General features: G+C 35.9%; 1 protein-coding gene across 2 annotated transcripts in view; it reads left to right on the top strand.

The window, feature by feature from the left end:
* The window catches only part of Pde8 (Phosphodiesterase 8), a 219,236-nt gene that overhangs the window by 12,379 nt on the left and 179,998 nt on the right, over positions 1 to 26,859 (top strand). For both annotated transcript variants that reach the window (XM_074176480.1, XM_023167837.2), the window contains exon 2: positions 3,758 to 3,950. In XM_074176480.1, coding sequence (XP_074032581.1) covers positions 3,818 to 3,950 — 133 coding nt within the window. In that variant the 5' untranslated portion in view covers positions 3,758 to 3,817. The remainder of the gene's footprint in view (positions 1 to 3,757; positions 3,951 to 26,859) is intronic.

Genomic DNA, 26,859 nt, shown 5'->3' with positions numbered 1-26,859 from the left:
AAGACCCTATACATTTAAATCTTTTCGGATAATTATTTGGTGTCTCCGAGGTTCTGCTGAAAATTAACTCCCACCCCCGAGTCTCTCCCAATCCCACGATCTTCCTCTTTTAGACTGAGGGTTTTCGTATGGAAGCATAAACCCAGTGACGGCTCGTGCATTGGAGAACAGGGGAGGCTTAAGTCATAAAGACTATATACACACAGATAAGCCCGCCAGAGGCGCGAAATTTTTTTGGGGTTCCGCACCTATTTAAAGCAAAATACGTTATATTTGCATAAAAGCAAACAAAAATTGAGTACTATCGAAAATTATACGTATAAAACTGACCATTAAAAAAAGAAAAACAAGGAAAAATGGTTGTGTTTGATTTATTTAATGTAAATGAACTCTTCAATAAATAATAATTTTCTCTTCTAATATAACAGTTTTCTGAAAAATTGCTAAAAACGATTGAAAGTTGTGCTGTACAGGTAATATCAGTAGTTTCATCAATTTCCGATGCAAAAAAAAAATTCATTCTCCTTGCTTATATTTTCCTCAATAATATATGCCACACTGTCTATAAGCTAATTTTGGATGGTTTTTAAGCTGCCCAAAAAAACACTACCGTTTAAAAAAGTGCCAAATTGTGAATCATATTTACCCCATAACATTAAAATTTCCTTACAACTGCCTCGATTAATCGAATCTTCGGTTTCATCGAGTCCGCGAAAAGCTAATTCTTGGGAACCCAAATAAATCGTAATATCGATGAGTCTTTTTAAATTCGACCGATTTTTCCTAACCTATATTTTGTTTGCTAAACAGTTTTAATTTACAAGACGAAAATATATGCTCCTTAGATTTAAAATGTCTTTCTGTAAAACGAGGTAAATTTTTTAAATTGGAGTATCGTATTTTAGACCACGTTTGGTGTTCGGTTTGTACGAAAAATAAAACACAGGGCCAACAAAAAAGTTTTTCCCGTTTAATGGAGCCGGTTAACCAATCACATTTAAAGTACCAACTAATATTAAATCCTCGATTTTGTCGATTATCTGACGCTTTAATTGAAATCAAATTTGGTTGAGTCCTTCCCTGAGTTTCAATAATGTAAAAATTATTATAATAAGATAAATACTTGAAATGATCTGTCAGCAACCAATGGACTATATCGTCAGATTTTTTAGTTTCGTCCAACCTATGCATAATAAATGGAAAAAAAAAACTTACCGAAAAGTGAAAACCTGAAAACACCTTGAAATTGAAAGAAAACACATTGAAAATATTACCAAAAAGCACTGTTATAATACAATACTGGCTCATACAGTACATACAGTAACGAATAACGGAGACCAACTGGAGGCTAGCCGCCTCTAACGCTATAATTTCTGCAACTAAAATTACAAATCGGGACGTATGTCGCTGGTTGGATCGATCTCGTGGAGCCTGTGTTTTTTAAAGCGGTCGGAGGCTTGGCTCCCTTGTAACGTATGTCATTTATTATTTCGGGTTGATGGTTTATTCGTTATTCGTTCATTTGCGGTGCGAGTTTTGTTGATGCAGGATACAGTGTGGTACGTACTACGTAGTGAGTGATAGTGTTTTTTCAGGCATATCATGTATTTGATTTGAAAGGGTTATATTTTTAGGAGTGACTAATTTTTGGGAAAGAAAGTTTTTGGCTTTCTACTACTCCATCTGATACAAAAAAATGGATGAGAGAATCTTCCAAAGAAAGGAAGGATTAATTAATTTGAAAATAAGTAACTCTATACATGGATGTCTAGATCATGCAAAGAAGTAACTTCCAGACACAAACTGAAAGAAAGTCCTCCTGAAACAGCTACTTTCATATAAACATTGAATTACACGAAAGAAAAAATTTTTTTCGAAACAAATACTTCTATATGAACACTGAATTATACAGAAGATACTTTTCTCTATTCAGTTTGTATATCGAACATTTGTGGAGGAATAAGAATCAGATATCATTCACATGAGTTCTACTTTGAATGAATGGTAATAAATTGTACTCACATGGAACACTGTCACCCTAACTGGTATACACGTGTTTCGCCTTAAGACACTTGCTTTAAGGCTCTTCAGTACCAAATTGGATAACATTATAGAAAATACACACACTTCATTCATGAATTACGATTTTGAATGTCACGGAATAAGCTTGATCTGCTTATGTCATCGATGACATCGTAATGACATTCATTCACCTATTTGATTTAATCCCAGCCATGAGGAATCTTATTTGATTTGAAAGGGTTATATTTTTAGGAGTGATTAATTTTTGGGAAAGAAAGTTTTTGGCTTTCTACTACTCCATCTGATACAAAAAAATGGATGAGAGAATCTTCCAAAGAAAGAAAGGATTAATTAATTTGAAAATAAGTAACTCTATACATGGATGTGTAGATCATGCAAAGAAGTAACTTCCAGACTTATTCCGTGACATTCAAAATCGTAATTCATGAATGAAGTGTGTGTATTTTCTATAATGTTATCCAATTTGGTACTGAAGAGCCTTAAAGCAAGTGTCTTAAGGCGAAACACGTGTATACCAGTTAGGGTGACAGTGTTCCATGTGAGTACAATTTATTACCATTCATTCAAAGTAGAACTCATGTGAATGATATCTGATTCTTATTCCTCCACAAATGTTCGATATACAAACTGAATAGAGAAAATTATCTTCTGTATAATTCAGTGTTCATATAGAAGTATTTGTTTCGAAAGATTTTTTTTCTTTCGTGTAATTCAATGTTTATATGAAAGTAGCTGTTTCAGGAGGACTTTCTTTCAGTTTGTGTCAGGAAGTTACTTCTTTGCATGATCTACACATCCATGTATAGAGTTACTTATTTTCAAATTAATTAATCCTTCCTTTCTTTGGAAGATTCTCTCATCCATTTTTTTGTATCAGATGGAGTAGTAGAAAGCCAAAAACTTTCTTTCCCAAAAATCATGTATTTGTATTGAAAATAAATGGTAAAGTAATGATACCCAAGCATTTTCAGAAAAAAAAATCATAATTGTTTGTTAATATCTTTTAATTTATTGCGATGAATAGCCTCAAATTTCATGGGGAGGCTAAGCCTCCCTTGCCTCCTCTGACGAGCCGCCGCTGCATAAACCTCTTGAGGAATGCTGAAGCCCGCTCACAGTGTTGTAGGTTGTCTTGTTCTACCCTCATTGCGAATCAGAAGAACTACTCGATGTGTCTTCTTTCTTCTGTTCATACTTGCGGCTCATTGAGTTCCCACGAGTATGTAGGAAAGGATTGCCCACATTTATGGAGCCCCTGTAAAGGTTCTGTTGGTGTAAATTTCCAGGTATTTTGTTTCAGAAGAGGTCCCGTAACACCACTGGATGATATTTCCTTTTTAGTTGCCTCTTACCTTTTCTGGTACTACTGGAAATAGAGAAGTTACAGGAAAAAATTGTGGATAAGACTAGAAAATATAGCAAGTGCGGGGAATCTTCTAGCTACATCAACTTTGCTTTAAACGCTTTGGTTGACGCGACGATATGCTTTAACATTATGATAATAAATCATATATCGAAGCTTCAATGGAAGACTGGATACAATTGTGTGAATTGATGAAATTGCAGTAATGATTAGGTTCAAGGCGTTATATTATTATATAATTATTTCTTTTTTATATCGAATGGAGCCTCTTGTTTTAAAAAACCATAAACCTAACAAAATTTGCAAAATTAACCAGCTACAGCCTGGAATTCAATATTATTTTCGTTTCAGGCGTCTACGAGTGCAGGCTCGTAGAGGGCGGTCAGTGAAGTGCGCGGGTGTCTGGGTGGTATGGGCTGCTCCCCAAGTGCGCTCCTGGAGCACATCCAAAGGGACAGTTCCCAGAGCCATCAAGAAAAAGTGCGAGTGACCAAGAAGTTAGCCGCCTCTTCGACGGACAACTCTACCAGTGCCACCAATAAAGGTAAATTTTGTCTAGTTCAAAATAAGACTATACTGGGTGATACAGATGAATAGCCCGACTATTGTTTTTATTTCTGTCGTTATGTGTTCTTTGAAATAGAAAATATGGTTGAACTTATGTGGATAAGTACTAATTTTATGGTTCTTGTAGTGTTCATGTTAAAATCGTGGTTGTTCTCTAAAAGGTGGAATTGGTTTTCTCCAGTTCAAAACTTCTTTCATCTTCGGAGATCCCCGTTTTGATATTTATTGAATTTCTTTCTAGTGTCACGATTTCTCCGTGGATATGCCGACGATTGACTATACTATACAATTAATATACAACCAAGCACTTTAACTGAAATTTCAAACTAATATTCAAATGTCTATCGCCTTATTAGATCATTTCGTACGGCACTGTCCACTAGACTATTCCAGATATGCGCGTGGGTAGTGTTTACATATGGCAATCGACGTATCTCGAAGCCAATAGGGAACTAGCTGGGAGTCTACGACGCGGGATCTAACTAGAACAATCGCGAAGGGCACGTTGAGTTGAGCGCGATCTTGGTCACGTCACAATTGATTTACGACGACCAGTGGCGCCTGACGTTATTTTTCCAAGGGATGATTTACAACACTATATAAACTTTTGGGTACGATCAACATTTAGTTTGTAGACCCCTGATTTGTTCTTTGTTCATTTTTGACTTGTTGTTCGTGTTTTGTGGGTGTAACTGTTATTTTTCACGTAGGGGTATACTTGGTAGATGGGCTGTTTGCAAAATTATTTGTTCTGGATTCAATGAATCATATTTGGGTTGAAGTTGTTGTTTATTGTAATTTTTTTGCTGGAATCTATGGAAAACAATGACCTACAGAAAGTTATTCGCTCATCAATGGTGAATTTGTTTTCATAAAATAATAATAATGATTAACATATTTATAACCTGTTTTCCTGTTGTATTGTATTGCAATTTTTTTTTCTGAATCCAACCTGTTTTACTAGAATTTATCATTTATTCATTCAAGTTTTGTACTCACTCACTTTTTATTCATCGTGAAAATTGTTGAATATCATCACGGGTGTTTGTGATGAATGTTTGTGAATAAATTTGATCAATGGTCTTCTGCATGTCAAAATCGGAAACTGTCAAAGATACAAAGTTGATAAAATATTTTTTCAGTGCCACTGTCAAGCTTTACAAGTTGTCGTTTACAGAGTTTTGATGCGATGTTTCGTCTCTGGGAAACCATCACCAATGGTTTATATGGACCAGAAAAAATAATCACCCATTATACGGTAACGTTTTCGAAAGAAACTTCACTATCACTATCACATTCAATGAGAATTTATCGAATCCCATCATTTGAATATGCTCTAAAAATTAACCAAATTTAACCGATTTTTTTTCTGTAGTTGTTATCCAAAAGTTTGAAGTTTCAAATTTTGTTGACAGTATAAGATAATTGAATGTTGAAAGTGTATTTTATTAGATTTGGAATCGAATATCTCGACTGGTCTGTCCTTGGTTACCATATGTTAAAAAATAAATGAGTAGTTAACCTTCACCTAGTAGATGAACCATTTAGAACGAAATTTTATGGATATTTTACGAGAAAATTGTGAAATTCACTTTTTTAATACCCGTTACAGAAATGACTTCAACGTTATTTTCGAATAAATCAAATCCGAACTTGACACAGAAAAAATTTATGACTCGATTCTGAATGCGAAGCAGTAATAAATTTTTAATGTGTCCAATTCGATTTACTACATTACAATTTTTATGCATGCGTTGTTGAATAAAACGTGAAACTATGTAGAATAATAGCAAACAAGCAATTTTGTAACACGAGGTGTATGTTACAAGTTTTTCGCAGACAGGAAACGAACACGAATGATAACTATTTTGACATTTAATCAGTCCTCAGTCCAGTGATCCTAGTAGACTCCGATAAGTTGCTTGTGTGTTTCTTGAAATTCTCAAAAAGATCAGTACGTCCTAGGAACCGCACGTTGAAATGTGACGCCTCGTTAATCCTTCACAAGTTTCGACTTCTGAGGGTTGTCTTTCGCGGAAGGGGAGGAGCGACAGCTGTTTAACAGGAGATATATTTTGAACAGAGTTAAGCAGTACATATTTATTTTTGCCGAGTTAAGAAGACGATTGTTTCAAAAGTTATACATTAAAAACAAGTTCTGTTATTCACAGAGTGATAGTAATCCATCCTTTCTAGATGTGTGAGTTATCTGTTGTTCATTACTTTCAATCAATGGAAAATATTTCCGCAATGAGACACCTTCTTTTAGGAAAAAAAGGTTTCGGTTCTCTATTCTCTTCAAAAGAAAAGAAGAAAGCTATTCATTTTCAAATGAACTCGTTACAAGCATGTGTAGATCATCATCAAGTGATGTTCAACAACCCTCATATAACCCTAATAATTTTGAACAATCTCAAATAGCACTTCTATAGAAATAAAACATTTGCTTCAAACATTTCAATCTATATTTTTTTCTATGTAAGTCAGGAAGAAGACAAAGATGATCCAAAAAGAAATGGTTAGAAGTCTCAAGAAGAACTTTAAAAATAGGTGAATTGGGATAATGCCTAATAAGAATGCAGTTTCGAAAATAATGGAAGACAATAATGAAAATAACGACAAAAATTCAAATTCCACACCTACTTCATACCCATACGGCTGTACAAAGGTTTCAAAAGTGAAATTATGATATTGTCACAACTCAGTACTCGCTTGGCTTATTAACGATATGATTTTATTCGCTGTTTCCCCCATTCATTATTCATCCAAATAAAGAAAGAACTCATTCAAACACTTAATTATATATTTATTGTAACGAAACGGGGAAAATACTTCAGGAATAAACTTACACTAAAATGTTAATCAAAAATGCAATAAATCACCAAAAACAAACTTTATACTGCCACCCAGCAGGATCAAAGAAAACGAGATGTGCTGCATTGCTGGAACCTTTTCTAAAGATCAATAGATACTGAATTAATTGTTCAATACTGTCTCTTTATGCACTTGACCTCCCTCAATATTTATGAAGATTTGTACGTTGACATTGCAACTTTGATCCGGTCACTGTAAAGGTAAAATGCTCAGTATGCAATATATGCAAAGTTTGCGTATTTGGAGATTGTTTTATATTCCTATGTCCCGTGATCGTATAAATTTTGATGTCTATGAACTTGGATTATTAAAAGATGGAATTCTGAATACAGAGTGATTTTGTTTTAGAATATTGAAGTTGAGGTTGGAATTCATGTATTCGCCTAAATTAATTTGAATTATTTCATGATTATTTTTCATATTTGACCATACATGGCCTGATAAGTTTCGGGACTAACACATAAATGGTGCTTGTTTTATCACATTTACTGCTTTTTCAGTAAGTACTTACCTTTAAAAGACAGCTGTTGAAATTCTACTCATGAGTTTGTGAGTTACTGTGCTAAGAGTAACACTACTTTTGTTATTTAAAAAAAATGAATTCAAAACAATTTCGTGTTTTAATTTCGCACTGCTTCTTGATGGGAAAAAATACCGATCGAACTGAGCAATGGCTTGAAAAGTCAGAAACAAATTAATAAATCAATTTGTTACAACTATATTTCACTAATCACAAACTAATTTATTTATAATACTTAGCAACTAACGCTTAATTTTATTTCCACTATTTGAATTTCTTGTTTAGCCGCTCGATTCACTTTCTGAACTGCCCTCTTGGGTCGGGAAGACGTGCTTATATAATGTAACGGCCCTTTCTAGAAATCTGTAGTCGGTTCGGTCCTAGAATTTTACCGGCGATTCCCGATTGCATTCTTTCGCGGTGATGTCACGTGTTTGTCGCTGAGTCGGCCGGCATATCAGTCAGGTGTGGCTTCAGATTCGTGACAATACCATCAATAGTGAATATTATTTAGCGATATTGGAGCGATTGGAGACCAAAATTGCAGAAAAACGGCTGCATATGTCAAAAAAAAAAACAATGCAGCGTGTCACAAGTCAATCAAAACATAGAAAGTTTAATTTCTCTTTTCTTCATTATGATTTCCTACCACGTAGTATTAACGGCTACATCCATTAATCAATTGATTAATTAATCATCATCTTCATCTTCATCACGAACGAGTCTCTGTGATCAGCTGTCATGGCAACAAACAGAGTGGGGACGGAGTGAGAGAGTAATAGATAGAGAAAAAGTGAATAGAGAATAGAGGAATAGAAACTAGGAGAGGGAAATATAGGTATCACACAGCTGTACGCATTAAACTGTATCGACGAATTTTTGTTATTTTGGTTTGCGGAAATCATCAGATTATATATTTTTCGTTATCCTTGAATTATTTCCTCCAAAATAAAAAAAAAAATTAGCTACGCTCGAGAATGTCGAAATGACGTTATTTTTTTACAACTTTGCTGCCCTCCCCTTTCTTTACGTCACTCTCAAGTTGTCAGATTACTGGAATATACACTTTTTAGCAGGTAATTAACTCACCCTACCTTAATCTGACGCGCTCGAGACTTTCTGATGATCAATTTTTTTTTACTAATCTGATCCGTTATCCCTCACAAGCGGCCTTATATATGGGGCTCATATTTGGTGGAGGTACTTAACCGGGTACAAGGTATCTCCCTGTATATTAATCTGCCGCGCTTTAGTAAATCCCCGCTTGGGTTCCTCTATTATTAGGAATTTTCTGCGAAGCCAGTGTCGTATAAAATAGAAAATGCCAACAATCCACTGTTTAACGTTACTCTCTACGATATTCGATAACTTCTCGGATGATCCAGACATCCTACATGTTATCTATCAAACGTTACATTGTACAATTGTTTGTTAGAAGCTTTGGATTACACCAGGACGTAAACAAGAATTGATAACAATGTTCCGTTAATAATGAAGTGCTCGGGTTGATAGACAGAACGTACGGTAGGATGATTGATTAGTTAAATTATGTGTTGGTAGTGAATATGCTTCGTAACCCTGTTTTTGCACTGATGGTGTTATGATATGTAAGTTTTTTTGTATTGTTTTGTATTGCATTGAATCGATTTAATTGTTAGTGTTGGAGATATTTATGTAAAGCAAATTACAGTGAAACCGAAACTTTTTTACAAATTATTCCATTGGTCCATTTACACTTCTCAATATAGAAGTAAGTTTCTGTCTCTACTATATTAGAGTACCAATATTTACATCGAAATTATGTTGAACGTGTCTTATTACTGGCGCATTCGCCATATTCTATGGATGTGATTTTTATTTCAAAATATCCATAACGTTAAATGTCATTTGTATCGTTCTGCATCTTTTAGAATCCCTATTTTCTTTTATATTGCCTTAGAAGACATACATAACGTTACTTTAACACCCAGAGAACCAAATTGATTACAAAAGTGGTCATTGTTGATGAAACTACTGCTACGAAATACTCTCCTGGTAATTGAACTCTCCAAGAATTTAGAAAACCGTGGATAACTGAAAAAGTCAAGGAATTGCATATCGTGGAAACAAAGGATTTGTTGCAGCAGTTTCAAAATCATACTAATCTGTTTTTGAACAGATCAGTCGATGTATTAGGATACACGCACTTTAGGAGGACCTTGCACCCGGCAGGGGTATCCTTTTTATTATCTCTTACTGGCTTCAGAATCATCATGAAATTTTAACCCAAGTGGAACCCAAATTTTTTTCTCACTCTAATTATATGATTGCGGTATCGTTCCATTTTTGTCTATACAAAAATCATATTTCATCTAGAAAATAAAAAATAAAATCGTCTTTTTTCACAAAAAGTGGTGGTTCATCATTTGGACCACCGTTCCAGCTTTGGAAAAAAGTCAATATAATAAAAAAATTATAAATTTCACTAGTTCGGACTTCCATTGTCTACTATATGAAATGATTTGAAATCCCTGAAACAATTAAAAAAGAATAATTAAAAATAAATAGCTGAAAATAACACTTATATTGAGCAAAAATAAACCTGAAATGAAATAATAGTGAAATAACCTACAAGTAAAAATATAACAATTGAATAAATAAAAATAAAGGAAAATAAAAAGTGTAGAGATTCCAAGTCACGTTAGTTCATGACGTTTCGATTGTTAGTATCTACAATCGTCTTCGGGTGATGACTGGACTGATTCCTCCGAGAGATGACTATTTATAGGTCGTTGACATACTTTCACTTCTCCCTGCTTTCCATTTTCCGCTTCACTGATTCCGTGAGAGATGACCGTTTTGGCGGAAGTTGGCCATTTTTCGTTTGATGGTGGGTTTCCATATGTTGCGTATTTCTACGCTGGCCTGGCTGAATATGTTGTTGGACAACATGTATGCGGCTTCCTTGAATTTTCTCCTAAACAAATGTTCCTCTCTGTGCAAGATCTCAGCTTGGGAACTCTCGATGTTGTGTTGAGCTTGTTTCCTTCCCTAAACAAAGAGGAACTTCCAATCGGTACGCACGGAGTGTGCTTTTGTGCTACATAGAGCACACCTCCTCCTTGAAGTACGTTTGAGCTGATGCATCGATGATGTCCAGCGAATCTCTTTCGGAACATAAGGTTTCGATTTTTTGATCTCCATTTGAGGTACATTCGAGCTTGCCTTTCTAGAAGAAGACTTGACCCTGTTTAAGGATGCTAACGAGCAGTTGATCGAACTTATCAACCCAATTCATATTTGAGTTTTAGTCAACCAGAGCTTGTGGACACGGCACCTTTACTACATTTCCGCTTCTCTCCCTACGATCTACTTCTGTGATGCTTTCTGATTTGTGGTAGTTAGAAAAAAGATGAACAGATCCTTCCATTTCCTGGCAAGCAGTACCCTGTCACTGGTGTACCAGTCAAATTCACCTCGGTTCAGTTGCTTATCTGTTTTGAAGATAGGCATGTGACAGCGCGAGATGTTCACACTTCCAACTGTATATATCCCTCTTTCTTTCAAATATTCCATGAGTTCAACACTATTGAAAAAGTTGTCGAAAAACAATAGGTGATTCTTTCCTGAAAAGTCCTCTGTCAGTTTCTTGACCACTTTGGACCCCAAACATTTTTCCACAACCCCTGTGGAGGATTTTCCGGTATGGAAATCAAATTTCAAGCAATACCCTGATTTATCAGCCATTTCCTCATTTGTGTATGCCATTTTGATAACAAGTGAATTATCAAAGTAACAAATTGAGAACAGAACAATAACACACAACAAACAAGGGATGCTCCAATGAAATTTCTTTATATGAAAGATCCTATCTTTTTTTCGATGAGGAATCACCTCCTTGAATGTTTTACACTTATTTAGTTACACCCTGTATACCTGTTCGAAGAGTTGAGAAATTACTCGGCAATTACGGAAACTTGCTTCCAAATAAAGATAAACGGTATAATAATGAACATTCCATGACCGGTTAATTAACCTATATATGTTTAATCAAAGAGATCCGGTCCTTTTAGCCATACATGGCGAGACACCTATTAGGTAATGTTATGTCGTGTTTACGGTTTCTCTGTCGCTTTGCCGTGTTCACTGACGCATCGAGTCCATTGATGTGTTCACATTTTTAAATTGTCAGGTCGCTGCTTTTACGATAAGCGTATATTTAGAGCAAGTTTTGGTTATACAGTATATTCCATTTAAAACGAGCCACCCTGAATAACTTTTGGTACAATTATTTTCAGGAAAAATAAAAAAACACTTCAACCATGGTATACAGAGGGAGACATTTTGACAAATTCACATTTGATGTTACTCTCCCTATCGCACCCCCAGAGCACCAATTTTTTTTAAATGGATCACCCTATATTGTTTCGTATTATCAGATGCTTCATGATGAACAGATTTCAACAAAGTATAAAATATATGGCCTGAAGCTTAGGGTTCGGGAGCTACAAATCATTTGAGTTAAAAACGAGCCACTCTGTATAACTTTCGAAACAATGATTTGCAGGAAAAATGAAAAAACAGGTCAAACAGGCCACATTTTGAAATATTCGTTCTAGAGACAAATATGGAAGCAATAAATCAAGAAAAGAGATTTTTTATTAATTCTTGAATCAAAATCTGATGACTGGAGAATGAGAAGAGAGAAATTTTCTATAGTGAATGTTCAAAAACGTTTCCACCAACTTCTATACAATGGTACAAACGAGCTTCCTTTGCCGCCTCACATGGTTGAGAATCTCGGGAATTATTTCTCTACAATGCCTCATGATATTCTGTCTCAAATCTTCTAATGTTGTTGATTCTATCTCATATACTTTAGACTTCAAATGACCCTATAGTAAGAAATCTACAGGAGTGAGATCCGGAGACCTTGGTGGCCATTATGTAGTACCTCTTCTGCCAATTCAGCGACCAGGAAAATGAGCATCCAAAAATTCTGTCAATGGAACTGCATAATGAGGAGGTGCACCATCCTGCTGAAAAACTATTTCGTTTATGAATACATTTATATCCTCCTCAATTGCTTTATCGATGCACGGTATCATTCGATTCTCCATCATATCCAAATAGTCAAATTATCATCGATAAAAAAGTTCCTATGATGTGGTCACATAAAATTCCTACCCAAACATTCAGTTTTTGAGGTCGTTGGGTATGAACTTGACAGTATAAATGAGGATTCGTATCACTCTAATTTCGACAATTTTGCCGATTCACCTCTTCATTCAAACTAAACGTACATGCATCCGAAAAACAAATTTTATACAAGAACTTCTCATGCAAGTTGATCCGTTCAGTGAGACTTCCATAAAACTCGATACGTCTATCGAAAACATCTTCGTTCAATTCATAAACTAGTCTAATCTTTTATGGATGAAATTTGTATCTACTTATGAAGGATCCAGAAAATATTTTTATTTCTGACCGGGATATTATAACCTTATATCGTCATAGTTACGCTATCAATAAAGAGGGTCATAACTCCCTTGGGACATTATAGATTTTATAATTCCCTCTACCTTTCACAAGTAAAAATAAATAGAAATGAAAACTGAACCATATTTTATTTATTCACGTCATTACAAATAATAAATGTACAATTTTGAAATGTTCCCTGAAAATTACTTCCGCCACTGGAAACAATTTCTTCTTTTGTATGGCTGGAGCTTCTGTTCACTACAGTCGAGGTACCTGCCTCAAAAAAGCCTGTAGTTCATTGAACTTGGTGATATCTCGTTTCTCATGTATAGTCACCATCGATTTTAGCATTGACCATTTAGTCCATAAAGAATTCGGACTATACGTTTCTGACAAACGAATAAACACAATTACTACCAAATCTACCGAAAAACATAGAAAATTCCTTACCAGTTCTTGAAAATATGCCAGAAATACAGTTTCAGTGACATCTTTTGGCATAACATTTTTCCGTGTCAGCCAGTCCAGATATATCTTGTATTCTTTTTGGTATACGGCTTCACTTTTCGATGGAATCAATGATTCTCTTGCTTGTTCAGCTTTTTTCAAAATATCCTCCATTATATTTGGGGTAGAAAACACGTTTTCACCGCAAACACAGCTTGATAACAAAGTTCTGTTTATAAACAAGTAACATAGCAACAACCTAGCAACAAGAAAACTCTACTATAATCAACGGTACCTGATTCAAATATACCGGGAAGGTAATGAATTGGTACATTTTTCCGTTTCAAAAATGAACAAAATTTTATTGAAATCGGACAGAAATAAAATTATCTATGTACCACGGGAATTAATGAGCCTTAATAACCTCAGGCAATTGCTGTCCCTCGGGCCAGAGGCCCTCGGGACGCAAACTTTGCCATCGGTAATTAAGGCCCTCCTAATTCCCTTGATACATAAATAACTAGTACGACTGATTCCTGATTCTCGAAGATAACTTACTGACAGATTTCCAATTTTCCATTAGTCTAACGTGCCCTAAAACTGCAGTACTAATAGCTTCATCGTTGACAACTCCTGAACGGTTATGCTTTTTATTGTTGACAGATCCAGTTTCCATAAATTTGTTCAATAATTCCGAAACGTATTTGTGTCGTACATTTCTTCCTGGATGATTTGAACATACAGGCATGAACGTTTGAGACACGTCCAGGAAGTCCACACATACAGAGGTGGTACAGTAATGCTATGGGGCGGAATCGTGATCGGCGGCAGAACCGATCTCGTTTTTCCAAATCGCTCCCTCACAGCTCGACAGTACCTCGACACCATTCTTCTGCCTATCGTGCTGTTGGTGAAAACTTCCACCTAATGCACGATAATGCTCGTCCACATGTCGCGCGTCTAGTGACTGACTGGCTCACCAACGAAGGAGTTGATGTATTGCCATGGCCAGCACAATCACCGGACCTGAATCCCATCGAGCATGTGTTGGACATGCTTCAACGAAGAATTACTCCGTGTATAGGGAACAATCACACAACGTTTCAATTGAGAGAGCTTTTAATCGCTGAATGGGCAAATGTACCTCAACAAGACATTGACAATCTCATTTTGTCAATGCACGATAGATGTAGGGCCGTAATAAACCAGCGTGGAGGCCATACTTTGTACTGATTTCAATTTTTTTTGTATTATGATTTTTTTTCGGGGTGCCAAAGAAGAGCCATATTTTTTTTTATTTTTGCTTATATGCGCACTCAGTATTTTTGACCGTTTAATAAATTTTGTTGTAAGTTACATTCGTTTAATAATCACCCGTCACCTTTTTTTCCCTAAAGCGATCTAAAAAAAAATTGTTGCCAGTTTTAAAAATATCCCTAGACTTTTCCGATGTGTGTAATATAATATAATAATAAGACAAAAAGTTACATTGGAAATGAATTGTAGGGGATGCGTTTAATATAATTAATTAGCATTTTGGAAGTAATTATAAAATACCAACAAAATAAAACTGTTGCTGCACCATGATATCATAAATCAATTTTGCTGGTTGGGTCATTCACTTCCCGAACGTGAAAACCCACAAAAGAAAGACCATGGTCACAATATAGTGGTCAGCGGCTAGTGTGATTCACTATAACTTTCTGCAACCTAGCCAAACCATCACAGCAGAGTCCTGTTGTGAGAAAATCGGTGAAATGTACCAAAAATGGCGTAAGCAGCAAGCAACATTGGTCAACAGAAGAGGTTCGATTCTGCTCCACGACAACGCTCGTCAGCACGTTTCACAAATCACCGTCGGAATATTGAACGAATTGAGCATCGATGTTCTGCCTCATCCACCGTACTGCCCAGATCTCACGCCAACCGACTACCGTCTCTTCAAGCACTTCGATAACTTTCTCACCGGTGGAACCTTCGCCAATTGGAGAGGCAGAAAACATAGGTAATGAATTATTTATACATTTTTGATGTATTTTAATTCAATCGATCCGATAAATTAGATTGATAACATGCGAAAAACGGGAACGTATTAATCAAAAAGCATAAATGTTTAAAGGGTGAATCCATTCGAAACCTGTATTAACTTTTGGTTCCGGCTCTAATTGACGTTGTACATGGCCTCATATATTGAATGGCTACATCCGATCCGCGATATCGAATTGAAACAGACAAAAGCTTTTTGTGAACTCTGATTGACAGTAATTATTCGTAAAATTGAATCGAAATTAGAACACGCTTCTGTGAAAATGTAAACGTTTTCAGAAAACGAGTAATGTGATATTAAATTAATTAAACCAATGACCAACCTGATATATTCGAACAATTTCCAAAACAAATCGAACATGTTCATAGGAATTTTCACATATCCGTTTTGTAGGCAATTGAAATTCTGAAATAACCGTGAAAACTAGGCAAAGGATTATAAAAAATCATGTTTGCACATGGTTTCATCTACAATATCATCAAAAAATGACTTGTTTGAACAGGAAACTTGAAAACCTTGGAGTTGAAGAAACGAACAAAAAAGTCGAGGAAAGTTATCAACATTGTCAATATTTTGATGATGAAGAACTTGATCTGGTGAATTAGGATTTGAAATTTGGTTCGAATCCTCCGAGAGAAATCTTGGAAGAAGCTGTGGTCAGTGTTGAAAGTGCGAATCAGCACATCGAAAGGGAATGTTTGCGAGGTTCGCAAGAAACAAATTTCTTATATCTTAGATCAATGACGATTAACAGAAGAAAGTTCAGAAAATTGAACCCGAAAGGTGTTTTCTATCTGAAAGCAAACGAAGGCACTGAATCTGATTACTGTGAGAGAATTGATAGTTTAATGGGGAAGGGTACCTATAATACATTCTCAAGGATTATCATTGACTAAGATGGTTTTAGAAGTGAAAAGCACATTGAAGAAGTGCCGAAATTTGATCGCACCGGCTTTGAACAGGAGTCGACAGGTTTCTGATCCTAAAGTTCCAAAAATGTACGATCTACCAAAAATTCACAAATTTGGCAAGTCTGTGATACCGGTTGCCTTCGCCATAAGCTCCCCTACTTATAAAATTGCTAAATAACTTGCCAAATAGTTTGAAACTATACAAATCTTACATTTGAGTTCAAGGTTTCTTAATTAACATGAATTCATAGATAAAATTGAAGGTGTAAAGTTGTGAGAAGGAGATATTTTAATATCATTTGATCTATTCTCGTTGTTTCCTAGTGTTCCTGTACCAATAACTATTGACCATTTGAGGGATCTTCTGAGTATTCGAATACAAAGCTGAATTTGATATTGCAGTGGCTACAAAAATTCCAGTGGCTACAAATTGTATCTGGCTTCGCCCGCTAGAATTTGGTTTGTGACGTTAATTTTTGTGACAGACCATTTTGAACGAATAGTATACAAAGAACCTACCTGCATATTTCAAGATTCTAGGTTCAGTAGCTTCAGCTTTACGTTGATATAAGTATTAGCAAAAAAACTGAAAGAATTAGAATGAAAACCATTGGTAATCCTACTTCTTCTAATAATATAAATGTGTAAAGTTTGTGAGGATATATGAATGAAATGTATGTATTTACGTTTTCTTACTTTTCATGACCTGGAATAACACATAGGGTAGGTTTCGATGGTAACGCGGGTAAAGGGGGCTTTACACGCAACGATAAGTTGTAGCAATTTATTGTAACGATCAGATTGTTACAGTTTATCGTTGTGTGTAAACGGGAGATTGTAGCGATTTATTGGGATTGGAGTTGGAGTCGATGGTTGAAGCCGGTCGGCATCAATTTCTGGGAATCGTAACGATGTGTTGGAACGTGTAACAGTTGCACCAATTTATCGCTACGATTTCACTCAGTGTCGTGAGTTTTTAATTGAATTTATAGAACTTTATAGAAGTTTTACCTATTTGTGGCTCGTTGAGAGCAAAGAATACTTCGACAGGAACAAAATAGACCTAGCTTATATTGAGCTAGTCAAAAAGTTCAAAAAGTTTTTGAAAATCTGTTTTGAAATCTGTTTTTCCGTTAATCAGCTGTCGCCCCCAACAAACGACAACTCTCAGGTCTTACCTTATACCGTGTGATTCCTAACACGGTTGCAAGATCATCCCAGCTTCAACCAGATAAATTCTCTCGAGAAAAATATCTAGTCAAGGCGGGAATCGAATCCATGGCCTTCCAATCGTGAGTCGGGTGCACTACCACCGCGGTCGATATCGTCTGCAGATAGGAACACTGTCGTAAAAAAAATTAACGCGTTGCGTACGGTTTATAAAAAAGAACTTCTGACAGTTAAGAGTTCGGAGAAATCTGGGGCTGGTGCGGATGACATCTACAAACCTAGTTTGTGGTATTTTGATCGTCTTCATTTCTTGAACGATCAGGACTTTGTAAGATCAAGTTAGTGATACTTGACAAGAAATCGTTACAATTTATCGTAGCGTGTAAACAGTGCTCTACTCTTTCAATTTTTTGGAGTGATAAATCTTTCAATCAATTGTTACGATCTAGCGTAGCGTGTAGAGCCCCCTTAAAATAGCGGGGAACAGCTAGTAGTGTATAAGTGGGTACCTATTGATTGACTGATACTCTCATATTAACGTACAGCCGAAGCTACTGGACCTAGAATTTCGAAATATGCAGGAAGGTTCTTTGTATAGCGTAAAAAAGCATAAAAAAAGGGAATCAGAAAGTTTCACCCTCCAAAGGGGGGAAAATAGGGGTATGGATACTGTCACATTGAAAATCGAAATGAAAGGAGAATTGAACGAATCCATAGGGAGCAATGACCGACCCGAATGGCTTTACTACGCTTCAGAACTTCGATCGAATTATTTAAAGTTCACATCCTCAATTGTTCGTTATAGAAGCGAAATTGACTTCTCAAATCAGACCCCTCTGCTTTCTGTCTCTCTCTCTCTCTCTCTCTCTTCGACATTTCGTTTCTGCAAATGCCACTGCAAACTCTGGTCAGTATTAATTGAATTTCCAATTGAAACCGATTGTTTGTTTCTATGTAACGAGTGGATTATCTAAAGTGAAACGTGTTCAGGCTAGTTGTATGCAGATGTTGCGGGTTATTTGTCTGGATAAAATTAGAGACAGAGAGAGGTCGATGAATCTTGGAAATTCATCGTTAGCTCATCAATTCCTGGCAGCCCAGAAGTGGGTGGAAAAATTATGTAAAATGATTTCTATAAACTGAATCATCAAATCAATTAGATACATAATTCATGTTGATGAACATTACCAAATAATATTGGATTTACATATGACAAAGAAAAAATTATTGATGTACAACAAGTGAACACTGTTTGTAAAACTGATCAATTTCATAGAGCACATTTGAGCTGAAAACTGATTTGAATTTTCTTCTGAATCTGGCCAGGTTTGACACATCTTTCATTTCTACTGGCAAAGCATTATAAAATTGTACCCTCATACTCATTACTTTAATGAAAAATACTTTTGTTGCTACAAATATATGGGAGAAGTTTATAAAGAAATATATCTACTGGTGAATGTTGATATCTTTTTTTTTCTTCAAACAGATTTTGTCAAGATCAATCTAGTCGGAACATTAGCCGAATTATTCTTGTTTGCACAGAAAAAAAATTTATTGCTCGAATATGCCATACAATATGCTGAAGTATTAAGCAAAAGGCAAAGTTTACGTCTTCTCTCAAGTGGGACGCGATGTTATTTATTAACATTTAGAGCAGTCAATTAGAGGTATAGCCTGCATTGAAACTTCTTTGTGTGTTCAGATAAACTATGTATATACAAGAGGCCACTCAATCTGAGAGGCCAAGCACACTACTCTGAGGTATATTTCTGATAATTCATGATTACCTTGGATAATTAATTCACGACTCTGTAGAAACAGTCGTGTCCAGCTTATGCCCGGCAGAATGAAATGGAAAATGACCAAAGAATAATCATACTATATGGCTTATTTTCTTTTTCATTTTGTCATTCATATACTGGATGAAGATAATGGAATTAATTTCTCTGGAGTGATTTTTCAGAAATCCATGTAGATTTTGGTCACAACTTTGAGTTTTATTTTAAAATCGTTGAGTCTTTTGCAGAATGCTTCTATATGAAATTTTTGTTCAAATACTGTAGTGGGACAAGGTCTATAATGGTTTCGTCCATGAAGTATATTCTTGTTGTATAAAGTAACTGATTTTACGAGTTTCTGAAGAAAATTGGACTACTTGTTCCTCGAATATCTTTTAAAATATTTGGGTTTCAAAAGCAAAACAGAGTCTTGTTTATTTTCGCATTAATCCTTGGAAAATACCCTCAGGCGCTTCTGATAGTATACGCCGGGACTAATGGCTATGGTTATTATATGCCTTACTAATTAATCATTAATTATTCGGATTTCACCAAGTGGATTAATTAGTTGATTGATCCATGTCACAGTATGCATTGATTGCGAATTGAGGTCTCAATTATTTCATTATGCTGGGGAAATCGAGATCAATATATAGTTCGAATCCTATTTAGCGTTATCGGGTTTAACGAATGAAACGAGGGGTTTGAAGTGCAAGGGAGGTGTTTTAGATTTGCAGGATTCCACTCGAGCTCAAACGACTGATGTGCAGACACCTGACATGAGAATTCCCAATGTCCTTTCAAATTTATTCTATAAGCATTATATTCTTTATCTATGCATACTAAATCTTTCCACAATACACTGTGATATGTGTGAGGTTTCTGGATAGTTTGGAATCTGTTGTATGTCTATTTCTGATTTTTGTTATATTCAGTTTGTCGACTTTCTAGAAATCTTGACTTTTTCACTTTGTAATAATAGGGAAGCCCACGATGCAAAATGGGGATTTACTTGAGCGTCATAGAGACATATTAGGTTGCTAAGCTTAGATGATAAGAAGAAAAACATGTTATATAATATATACCTTTTCATCGGTGGGGGAAGCGGCAATAGATTTTTAAATATGTAAAAAAATACTGTTGCATGGACATACACGAGCGCATCAGATATTGATAGCATCAATGTCTTACGTATTTTTAATAATGTTCGTATGTTAATCTGATCGTTTGCATGATGCGGGTGGTTGTACGTAAGGGTTAGAATATAAATCGCGTCAGATTTTCTAAGGGGGTGTTAAGTGCAACAAAAAAACGCTATGATTCAATAATCTGACGATTTCAATCTGACGCAAACTCACGGCCATGATTATAATGTGCATAAAAAAATTCGCCATTTTGAAATACTCAAGCGCGTCAGACTAGGATATATATCGTTCATCTTTATGTTCTAGACGTGCTGTCTTATAATCTGATGATTATCTAGAGGGATTCGCCTAATCTGACACAAAAATTTTTTGTAATTTTTTTTTAAGTCACTGAACTTAATTAATTGAAAAGCTCGAGAAATAGCATGCAAATAAATAAGTGTATATTTTTTAAGTAGAATACTACTTGTATTCATAAGAAAATAATTCTTTTTAAATGCTCAAAAAAATTAATTTTTTATAATCAATTGAATAATTGATCATCATCTTCATCTTCATCACTAACGAATCTCTGTGATCAGCTGTGATGGCGTCATGGCAACACAATTCAGAGTGAGGACGGAGAAAGAGTAATAGATAGAGAAAAAGTCAAAGAGTAACAGAAACATGGAGAGGGAAATATAGGTATCAGATAGCTGTATGCATTTAACTTTATCGACGAATTTTTGTTATTTCAGCTTGCGGAAACCGTCAGATTATATATTTTTCGTTATCCTAGAATTATTTCCTTCAAAATAATAAAAAAATTAGCTACGCTCGAGAATGTTGAAATGACATTATTTTTTACAACTTTGCTGCCATCCCCATTCTTTACGTCACTCTCAAATCATCAGATTACTGGAATATACACTTTTTAGTATGTAATTAACTCACCCTACCTTAATCTGACGCGCTCGAGAATTTCTGATGATCAATTTTTTTTAGTAATCTGATCCTTCATCCTTCACGGGCGGTCTTATATCTGAGGCTCATATTTGGTGGAGGTACTTAACTTGGTACAAGGTATCCCCCTGTATAATAATCTGCCGCACTTTAGTAATTCAAGTTTTTGAAACCCCTTGCATGTATATTCAACAAAGAATCTGATTCTAAGCATTTGGAAATCTAGAGACATACCATTCCTGGACATATCCATATGAAGCCAATATTTTTCTGCAGAGTTATTTGTTATCTATCAAGCTAACAATGAAAATGTCTCATTCGTACTGATTCAATGAGGTGGTTGAAATCAATAAAACATTATTGTAGTGTCTATCCAAATGTACAAATGATTTTGGCATATGTAGAATGGCTGACAATTCAAGATAAATCGTACATTTTTATGGATACCAAGCCATTATGTGATTCCAGCCAATGAGTTGGTTGTCCATGCGGCAAAATTGGTAACCCTGGATAATAATTTTGAAGACATCCCGAAGAGACTAGATGTTACGAAAAAATACAGGGTGTAACTGAATAAGTGTAAAACATTTAAGGAGGTGATTTCTCAACGGAGCATCTCTTGTTAAGATACAGCCCCTTAAAGGGGGTGCATAAAATATGTATAACAATTTTTTTCACAAGCACTGAAAAAGTTACAACATTGAAATCAACTTGACGTTTTGAACTACCAAAAAGACACTTAGCCAGTGATTTATTTGGTTTACCCCATGGTCATACGGGGTGGAAAACGCAACCCCTAAAATTTATTTCCAATGTAACTTTTTGTCTTATTATTTGTTTAGAATTAAAAAATTTATTTCCGATAGCCTGTTTCATCCTAAACAAAAAATGTCTGTTGGGTTTTTTGCCCAAAATAAACCAGTTCGCGGCAAAAAATTATTTTACGAACAACTACAGAGATACATCGTCATGAATGCGAACTGGATTTATTGTTATTTTGTAGTTAGTACCTGCTTTAAACGATTAAAGGGTAATAAACAAAACTAATTTATTATTAACAAAACAAATAACATGTAGAAATCATAGTAAATGTTCAATATGTCTACCTTCAGACATCACGTATGCGTCTAGTTGTCGGCGCATTGAGCCACGTATTCGCTCAAATATTCCTGAAGTCTCTCTGATTACCCTGTACGCATCGATGATACGATTTATTAAGTCCTCTACATCGCGAACAGGAGTACGATGAACCAAATGCTGTAAATGTCCCCAAATAGAGAAATCGAGAGGATTGAGATCCGGGGATCAAGCGGGTCAGGTCTGTGGTCCTCCTCGACCTATCCACTGATTTGCATATGTTTCAGTTAAATGCTGACGTGCTACTTGCCTAAAATAGGTGGGAGCCCCATCATGCATGAAAAACATATCCCTTCTGACGTCCAAAGGAACTTCCTCCAGCAGTACTGGATGCACTTCTCAAAAATTGAACGTATGCCTCACCATTTGATCGACGAGGTGGAAAATGAGGCCCAATTAAATCATCCCCAATAACTCCGAGCCACACGTTAAGAGAAAACTGTTCTTGATGGTTAGTTTCGACAATAGCGTGAGGGTTTTCATCAGTTCATATGTGGTAATTATGAAAATTAATAATCTTGTCCCGAGAAAAACTACATTCGTCTGTGAATTCTATCGTCTTCAGAAAGTCACAATTTCTTCTAATCATTTCCAGCATCCAATTGCGAAATTCAAGACGGTTCGGAAAGTCTCGCGGTAACAGTGCCTGTACTCGTTGCAGATGGTAAAGATATAAGAGTTGTTCCTTTAAAATTCTAAATACCGTATAATACCGTCCTCAAGCTGTGGTGTTCGTACTTCTCGATGGCGACCACAATCCTGCGTTCTTTTGTCGAATGAACCATATTCTCGTAATCGTTGGTAAAGTTGAGCAAATATTCTATGTGAAGGATGCTGCCGTTGAGGATACATTTCAGCATATCTTCTAGAGGCTTCTAACCCATTCCCCTACGACAGACCGTAAACGTAATGCATATCAGCCATTTCTTCATTTGTGTATGCCATTTTAATAACAAGTGAATTATTAAAGTAACAAATTAAGAACAGAACAACAACACACAATTAGTATTAATTCAATTTCGAAAATTCACAAACTGACAGCGTCATACCAATTTAATTGTCACTATCGCTAATAGCGACCTACTAGATAGATTACTTTCGTATTTTCGCTTTCATGACGATGTATCTCTGTAGTTGTTCCTAAAATAATTTTTTGCTGCGAATTGGTTTATTTTGGGCAAAAAACCCAAGAGACATTTTGTGTATAAGTAACCTCATGAAGACATCAATAGGTCTTTCAAATAGGAAGGAAGCGCCTAATGGAAGGCATTATATTTTCGAAAGCTAGAGTATATTTTGAAAGGTTGAAAATAAAGTCATGAAAAATCTCCTGCAAGTTAATTTAACTTTCCAGCAGCTACTATGGTCCACTACACCCATTCAGATGATAAAACCTGGCTCCGCATGGAAGAAAATCGTGGAAAACGCGGCGCAAACGGTTTGAATCGATAATCGAGAATGATGTGAAAAGAACTGGTGACGGCTGTTTTGGAAGATAAATAGAACACCTGTTGATAGTGATTTTCGTTCTCATTGTTAGTGTTGTGGTTGTGAGAAAACACATCTGTTGCTGCGGACGTATGTTGTGTACTGAGATTGGTTTTGGGTCCTTCCTTTTTCTAATATTAGGAGGTTATTAGGTAGTGGTCCGTCGGGAATTGAAGTGAGCGGCTTTTCCAACGGGAATCACTTTTTCGTTCAACTTTGGGATACTTTTATAATTGAAATTTTATATCGAAGGTATTCACTAGAGATTGAACATATTTTACTTGGTTCTATTCAAATATCGAAACAAAGTTGAGCATGATATAGGATACGTCACAAATAACAAACCGTGTGATGGTAGACAAATTAACAATCAACAATATAAAAATATCACTATTTAATAAATTTGTACACATACACATGAAAACATTTATTTCATTTATATTCATGCATATGAGCAAACACATTTTCATTTTGCATCAAGAAATTCTTTGATACTATAGTAACATTTGTTTTGGAAATATACTTTCAATCTTGATTTGAAGAATCGTTGCTCTCCAGGTTTGCGGGAAGATGATTGAAAAACTTTTTACCTGTATATGAGGGGCGTTTTTCATGTGTGCAGAAATTCTGATGAGGTCTCCATTTTTAGTTGGGTAACCATGGTAATCAGAAACTGTTTGATACATCTCAACATGTTGCGTGAATAACAATACATTTGAAAACATAAATACATGGAACTGTTGAAATTTTATATTATTGAAAATATGGTGGACACGATTCATCGAATAATTCTTTTTTGGGAGACAAGTATGGGTTGATGAGTTGATCGGCATTGAACATATTTTTTAAATGTAATATAGCATAATAACCTGTGTCCACTTTTTTGTTTATGGCATCAATATTATTTTCCCAACTCATTCCACTATCTATATAAGTTCAAAAAATTTCTTTCACGCCAATTTATGAGTTCTTCTGCTAAATCATTTAGTTTTTTTTTTGTAAGTCTTCAGGAGTATTTTGATCAATGGCCAATGAAGTATAATCTGTATAGACAACTACTTAATCTGAACTGATATAGTCAGGTAGATCGTTTATGAATAACAAAAAAATAAGAGGCTCCAAGACGATCCCTGAGGAACGCCCAGGCCCGTCTCATGATAATCAGATTTATGCTCTCCGATTTCAACTGATATTTTCCAGAAACGCATGTATGACCTCAGCCATGACGAGAAATTTTCACGAAAACAAATGAAATATAATTTACTTTCGATTATCTCCAGGCCAATAATGTCGAATGCCTTCGATAAGTCGAAGAAAAGTGCTTCCACATATTTCATTTCATCGAGCGAGTCATATATATTTAAAAAAATTGTAAGAAGCACTTTCGGTCGACTTACCTCGACAGAAACCATGCTGATATTTTGACAGCATTCGGAATTTGGATAAAAATGAGCACATTCTATTGTAAACACACCTTTCAAATACCTTCCCGATAATGGTCGGAATTGTTATAGGTCGAAAATTACACATACTAGAGGGGTCTGTAACCCTTTGGAATTGCAAAGGCTGCTTCTCAGAATGTTGGTACACTGTTCCGAATCAGAAAACTGTTCGCACCTCAGAATTTTCTGTTTGTCTGTCTCTGTAGTTCTGTTTATCTAACGTATTCTAAAAACACTTTATTGTGTGATTTTCACTAGATAGTTTTACAAAAACGCAACACGTGTTTCGCCATACAATGGCTACCTCGGGCGTGTCTTGATCGGGCATGTCATTAAGACACGCCCGAGGAAGCTATTGTATGGCGAAACACGTGTTGCGTTTTTGTAAAACTATCTAGTGAAAATCACACAATAAAGTGTTTTTAGAATACGTTAGTTATGGATTTTCATCAAGTATCGGCCGATTCCATCATATTTCTATTTATCTGTCTGTTTAAAATCTGTTTTTCCGTTAATCACCTGTCGCCCCCATACGAATGACAACTCTCAGAAGTTGAGAAACTTCTGCGAGCTAAGGACTAACGAGGTCTTACCTTCTAACGTGTGATTCCCCCAAACATACCCTGAAGTTGCTGGATTCCGTCCAGGAAAGAGCCATCCGCCTGATTGGAGACGTGAACATTACTTGCAACCTTGATAGTCTGGAACATCGAAGAAAGATTGGAGATTGGTTTCTCTTCTAAAGATACTTTCACGGGAAGTGTTCAAGTGACTTGGTACATTTGATTCCACCAAGAGCGGTACATATCAGAAACACGCGACGGACTGTGGCTGCTCATCGTTTTGAGGTTCAACTCAGTGCACCTCGAACTTCACTTTTCAAGAACTTATTCATCTGGCGATCTGCGTTTATGTGGAAAGAACTTCCTGAGAACGTTTTCCAACTGGATTTTATCTCTCAGCGTCTAACATTTGGTGAATGGGCGTTGTCAAAGTTGGAGGAAGATCCACATTTTTATCGAAAAATTGTGTTCAGCGACGACGCTCATTTCTGGTTGAATGGATACGTTAACAAGCAAAATTTCCGTATCTGGAGTGAAGACCAGTCACAAGCGTTGCAAGAGCTACCAATGCATCCTGAAAAAGTCACTGTTTGGTGTGGATTATTGGTCGGTGGCATTATCGGGCCGTACTTCTTCAAAGACGACAATGGCCGGAACGTTACTGTGCATGGCGAGCGCTACCGTGTGATGATTGGCGACATTTTGTTGCCCAAAATGAAAAAATTGGACATGCCTGACATGTGGTTTCAACAAGACGGTGCCAAATGCCACACGACACGCAAAACAATGACCCAATTAAGAGCCGCCTTTGGTGAACAGTTTATTTCACGTTTGGGGCCCGTCAATTGGCCGCCTAGATCGTATGATTTAACGCCTTTGGATTATTTCTTGTGGGCTCATGTTACGACTTATGTCTACAAGGATAAACCAGCAACGACTGACACTCTGGAAGCCAATAT

This window comes from Leptinotarsa decemlineata, unplaced genomic scaffold (genome assembly GCF_025532065.1).
Source record: "Leptinotarsa decemlineata unplaced genomic scaffold, Ldec_3_MD MMD2_tig00001719_RagTag_RagTag, whole genome shotgun sequence".
In the NCBI taxonomy this organism is placed as follows: domain Eukaryota; kingdom Metazoa; phylum Arthropoda; class Insecta; order Coleoptera; family Chrysomelidae; genus Leptinotarsa; species Leptinotarsa decemlineata.
The sequence above is the reverse complement of the archived record's forward strand: the minus strand, read 5'-3'. Positions and strand labels throughout refer to the sequence as shown.